This window comes from Heterodontus francisci, chromosome 10, assembly GCF_036365525.1.
Source record: "Heterodontus francisci isolate sHetFra1 chromosome 10, sHetFra1.hap1, whole genome shotgun sequence".
In the NCBI taxonomy this organism is placed as follows: domain Eukaryota; kingdom Metazoa; phylum Chordata; class Chondrichthyes; order Heterodontiformes; family Heterodontidae; genus Heterodontus; species Heterodontus francisci.
The window spans coordinates 23,994,416-24,000,415 of NC_090380.1; the positions used below are offsets into that span (position 1 = coordinate 23,994,416).

The 6,000-nt window shown below is 39.3% G+C and overlaps 1 protein-coding gene across 1 annotated transcript in view; it reads left to right on the top strand.

Moving 5' to 3' along the window:
• The window catches only part of LOC137374344 (RCC1 and BTB domain-containing protein 2-like), an 84,213-nt gene extending 78,213 nt beyond the window's left edge, over positions 1-6,000 (top strand). The window contains exon 12 of the mRNA XM_068040273.1: positions 2,756-6,000. Within this exon, the coding sequence (XP_067896374.1) occupies positions 2,756-2,896 (141 nt within the window). The 3' untranslated portion in view covers positions 2,897-6,000. The remainder of the gene's footprint in view (positions 1-2,755) is intronic.

Sequence of the window (6,000 nt, forward strand, 5' to 3'; positions counted from 1 at the left end):
ATAATGTTTGGAGTGACAGGTGATAGTTTGAGTAGTAAGATGTTTTCTACACAAAGGCGCTGGCAATACTTTGATTTCATTCCAGTAAGTGATGAAAATCCACTTTCATGCAGGTAAGTTGTAACAAACATTATCAAAACCTTGACTGCCCTGTCTGATAATTCTGGGAACTCTGCTCGCATTTGGACCAAAAACTCAGCCACCTGCTTTTGTTGGAATCAGTGTTCCTGCTAAGTTGTGCGTGGCCACAAGGGCAGCCTGTAAGGTAGCACGCGGGCCTTGTTCTATTCAAATACTGTCTGCCGGCTATATGTAACAACAAAATTATAAAGGGAGCTCTGTCAGTTGAGATGTCCAGGACCAGAATTTGGAATGGATACTGCAAGTAAAATTGTGAAAGGGTAGCAGACCCAGCTAATTGCATTTCTTTGGGTACAGAATGGACCTCTCTCACCTGTTTCACCTAAATCTAGGATGACAGGCCCATCGGTTTAACCTAAATGTACCATTAATAATTAGAGCACCAGTCTCCGTTTTGATCATTCCTTCCTATTTAACATTTTCAGATACTGCAAAGTTTAAGAACGAAGAGGGCTATTTTTCCCCAGAAGTAAACTTAATCCATGCTGGTTTTAATAAATTTAATTCTGAGCACTGGGTGTTATTCAGTCTTGTAACCACTGTACCTGCAAACTAAAACACGTTCACTTTTTAAGTGAACTTTTCCTCCAGATGCATTGATTTTTAGTGCATCCTATTGTACTTAACATCAACCACATCTAAAAATAGGATTGCTTACACAGTTGCTTTGAATATTTTGTTTCCTTTAAAGTATTAACATTTCAGATTAAAATGTTTCATGCTTTAATGACACTGCTTCTTTGTCAAGTTATGTGTTTCAGCTTTAAATTGGTATCAGTGCATACTTAATCATCAGTTTTGCAAAGATCAGCCTGTGAGGTTGGTGAAAATAAGGCAAGATTTTCTCAATGAAATTATTGTTTTCAAAAACAATTAACTTGAATAGCTCAAAAAAAGTATAAAAGTAAAAGTTAGCACCTTGAAAGATAGGAAAGGTAGAAAATCTTGGGCAACAACAAAGATTGTTTTTTAAAAGCTGAACATATTAACGCATATTCTAGCACACTTGTGACCTGGTTCCACCTGTAATGTTGGTAATATTTTTAATTGAATGTCTTTCTTTTAATTTTAAACGAGCTGAAAGAAAGTAGCAGCTCCACTTAACCAAAAAGATTAAACCCACCAAAATACTGCCAGCAAACTCCAAAGACTGTTTGTTTTATTTAACTGCTCATTGTGTCATCAACCCTGGTCACTGAGAGTCTACAACTCCTAATTTAGTGCAAATTGCAACAAGTTGCAGTGAAGTGGAAGAATGTATGAGCAGAGTGGGCACGCGAGAGGATCCACCATTAGACAATTTCTTCTGCGTACCCCCAGGGCTACATGTACCACAGTTAGGGAATCCCTGTTCTAGCACTATTTGTCTTTCCCAGTTTTCTGTGCACATTGTTTCTTTTCTGTTTTATCCTGGTGCCCCTCCCTCTGCTAAATTGGTTTAAACCCTCCTCCACAGTACCAGATAACCTTCCCACTAGGAGATTGGTCTCCGCCTTGTTCAGGTGCAATACATCAGTGTTATAGAACATAGAACATTACAGCGCAGTACAGGCCCTTCGGCCCTCGATGTTGCGCCGACCTGTGAAACCATCTGACCTACACTATTCCATTTTCATCCATATGTCTATCCAATGACCACTTAAATGCCCTTAAAGTTGGCGAGTCTACTACTGTTGCAGGCAGGGCGTTCCACACCCCTACTACTCTCTGAGTAAAGAAACTACCTCTGACATCTGTCCTATATCTATCACCCCTCAACTTAAAGCTATGTCCCCTCGTGTTTGCCATCACCATCTGAGGAAAAAGACTCTCACTATCCACCATATCTAACCCTCTGATTATCTTATATGTCTCTATTAAGTCACCTCTCCTCCTTCTTCCCTCTAACGAAAACAACCTCAAGTCCTGATGAAAGGTCACAGAGCTGAAACATTAACTCTGCTTCTCTCTCCACAGATGCTGCCTGACCTGCTGAGGATTTCCAGTATTTTGCTTTTATTTCAAGTGCAACACATCTGGCTTGTACAGGTCTTTCCTGATCCAGAACTGGTCCCAATAATCTGAAACCCTTCCTCCTGCACCATTCCTCCAGTCACATGTTAACCTACTGTTCCTATACTCAGCATGTGGCATTAGAAGTAATCCAGAGATTACTACCTTTTGAGGTACTGCTTTTTAACTTCCTCCCGCACTCTTGAAATTCTGACTGCAAGACCTAATTCTTTCCTATGTCACTGTTCTCACATGGACTACATCTTCTGCCTGTTCCCCTTCCCTGCTTAAAATGTTGTTACTCTATAGAACAATCCAAAATCCAGCAAAAGAAGTGTTTATCTTGCCCTCACCCACCATAATTTAAGGCGCTAGGAATAAAACTGAATTGTCACCTAATTCAGTGGTCAGAGATTGCAGCCAAATTTGGTTTGGACCAAATTGGATGTTAGGTACATTTTTTTTTTTTTCCAGTAATTTTTCCTGAACTAGCTTATTAAAAGGAACCCTCTGGTCAATGTACCAAGATGTCTCTAGCTTGTCACCTTTAAACAGAATGTTATAGGTAATTAATTGTGTTGAATTGCCTTTGGGTAAATGAAGTGCTGAATTGTTTTTTCAGGGGTTGGAAGAGTTTTGCTTTAAGTTCTGTGTCAATCATTTGACAGCCGTGACACAGACACAAGGCTTTGCCGACATGGACCACGAACTCTTGAAGAATTTCATCAGCAAGGCCGGCAAGCACGGAGCATTCCGGAATTGAAGCAGGAACTCGAGCGAAGCTGATGGCTTGAACCAGAAATTGAATGTACCAGAGGTCTCCCGGTCACCTTTGTTAGTTTTTTCTCCCCCCTCTTCCTCATCAGTTTATCTGCCCGTACCCCTTCAAGCATCAGCCCTGGTGGGGGTAGAGTTCCGCAGGTGCTAACTGCAACTGTGCACATGTAGCCATTTCTTCATTAGCCTTAAACTGGCTATTCAACTAGGGAGGTGTTACAGATGAACTCCTTGCTTGGCATTCAGAGGTGCACAGTTCTAGCAGGGGTCCTATCTCATTTTTCCCTCCCCTAACCTGAGCATTATGGCCAGTTGCAGCACCTCTCTCCAATGCCCCAGCTGAGACTCAGCACAGACCAGTAGTCAAACTGGAACCTTTCACATCTGCATGGTTCAGCTACGCATGGGATGAAAAGTTTGCTGAACCATTAGGGAATTTGTTTTCCTCTTAAAGAAAAGGGTCAGCACCAGTCAAGAGTGAAATGTCGGATTATGCAAGTCATTCTCTCAATATGTTGTGTACGGTAGTGCATTGTTAGGTAGTATGAAAGACTTCTGAATTCTACCTAATGTGCAGTTCAGAACTAAGCATCATGGTTTTATTTTAGGAATATCCTTATGATCCTGCAGTCGCTGATTTCACTGTCTCTACTTTAAAATGAGTGACAAATCATCGTGTTGTTTTACTAAGAATTTTGCAATTCTAAAGATACGCTTTCCTGATTCAATACAATTTTTGTAACAATTAAGGCAAAAAAAAAGAAAATCAGCATGTCCCAGGTGACTCAATAGATTAGAAGTTTATTAATCAGAATACTAGATTCCCAGCAAAAGGCACCAAGTGCTTTATTAATAGACACTTTAATTAGCAAAGGGATAGAGCGAGAGAAGTATCAACATATTCAATATACTGTGGACGTGTTGAATTCTGTAGCTGCTGAGGATATCAGCTAAGCCACACAATCGGGTTATTTAGAACAAATGTGCTGTTAACAGTGAGACGTTTTACTAGATTAACGTTGAGGGATAGAGCTTTAACTTCGTCCAAGTTTTGGCTGTGACAAGTCCCTTCCCACAGTTTAACTCATCAGAGTAGAACTCCTGTGTTTTCTCTGACAAGTTCTGGTAGTGTAGCCCCCTGCAGATGTTGGTTAGAACTTTCCAACTGATCGATATGGAAAGAAATACATTTGAATTGTTCAGCATTTTAAAGCAGATTCTCTTCTGACTGAGGGAGTAGATCTTGTCGCTCTCTGGATCTTTAGCTTCAGCTGTTTTCCCAGGCTACAGCAAGTTTATAGTATTTCCCAACACTGCAAATCAGTGAATGAAAAACCTTCAAGAACTTATTATAATGTATACAATAATGTAATTAAATTACACTAAATACACAGCAGAAAATCTCCAAACCATTATACTTAGATCCTCAGATGCAGAATGGCTGTTACAAGTCAGTTTTAAAAAAAAAATTCATTCATGATCAAAGACCATCTCCAGTTGTTGAGATACTAGGGGTGGTGGGGCTTTATCTTTAACCACTGGTTTTGGGTTGCTGAATTTAAAGGCAATCTGTGCAGTTACTGTGAACAGTAATAGGTAAATTGGCCATTATAAATTGCCCCTAGTATAGGTAGGTGGTAGGGAAATATAGGGACAGGTGGGGATGTGGTAGGAATATGGAATTAGTGTAGGATTAGTATAAATGGGTGGTTGATGGTCGGCACAGACTCGGTGGGCCGAAGGGCCTGTTTCAGTGCTGTATCTCTAAAACTAAAAACTAAATCTCACATTTGAATATAGATGGATGATTCTGCTTTGATCACATTTTTGTTGCATTAGGCGACAATATGTTTATAGTTAAGGACTGTTAAAACCTTACTGCTTGAGACAGATCAAAAATATGTAGATTACACCTACAGATTTCAGGTCTTGGGCTGGAGCATTCCTCAGAGCTGCTACTGATCCCCTGCTGTTATTTCACTGGACATGCTGTGCAAACCAGCGCAAGTGGCTCCAAGGAATTTACCAGCCTTGATTTCCAGCATCTCTGTCAGCATTCTGCTAAAGCTCCTGGAATATTATGTGCGGAAGGGACAACATAGATGGACCCTTACATTACTACTATTGCTCTGAACTATCTTATTTCCTTGTTCCATTGAGTGGAGGTTCAGCTGAACATGCTGTTGGCTGCAATCGAGCTTCTGCTTTAGGCTAGCAAGTAGATGAGTTACGTGCAACAAGGTTGTGTTGGTTTGAACTAGACTTAATACTGGTGCAGATTTGGAAACATAGCAGTACAGCACTGAATTTGTTGCATGGAGTCTATCCCCAGTCTATCTGAAATCTATTATGACCATCTTTATCAAATGAAGACATTTTAATTTGCCTTCCAATGATAGTGAACAGGACAACTTCTCTCCGTCTGCATTAATACTGAGCCAAGTGAGATTACAACACGAGATGTCTCAATTCAATTAAAATCTCAAACTACGCATGGACAGTAAATCGAACACTTTGAGGAGGGTTTTGGGTAAATATTTGACCTTTGTATATCAGACCCCAGTATCAAAGGTTTAATCATGTTTGTCATAACCAACCAGATGCAGATAAAAGTAATAAATGTGCATTCAAATCTGTCTGGTGATAGTTCATTAACATGTAAATTTAAAGATATAAATGTAATAACTGGAAAATCTATTTATAAACTAATTGAGAAACAGATCTATCTAAAAATGTTAATACTGCTCTCAGTTACATTTTTTTGTTTGTCATGAGTGCTGTATTGTAATTAGTTTATTTTGGCTTTTTGGTGTTACAAATAGTGACTACTTGAGCCTGTCAAATTTTACTTTCTCTTGAGAACTGTAATGTGCTTTTGATTTTAAAAGGTGTAATGTTGAATTGTTGCATTTAAATTTAATACTGTATGCTAAAGTATATTCTGTTCATTTACATTGAAGTCAGAAACTGGCTATGAAACTGGATAATGGTATTGAGGCTATAACTTGTTTAAGTAAAGCATCTGACAGCTCTTAGCTTGACTTGTACTTTTGTTACATTTAAAATAAATGATGAAGTTGCAAGGTGGAA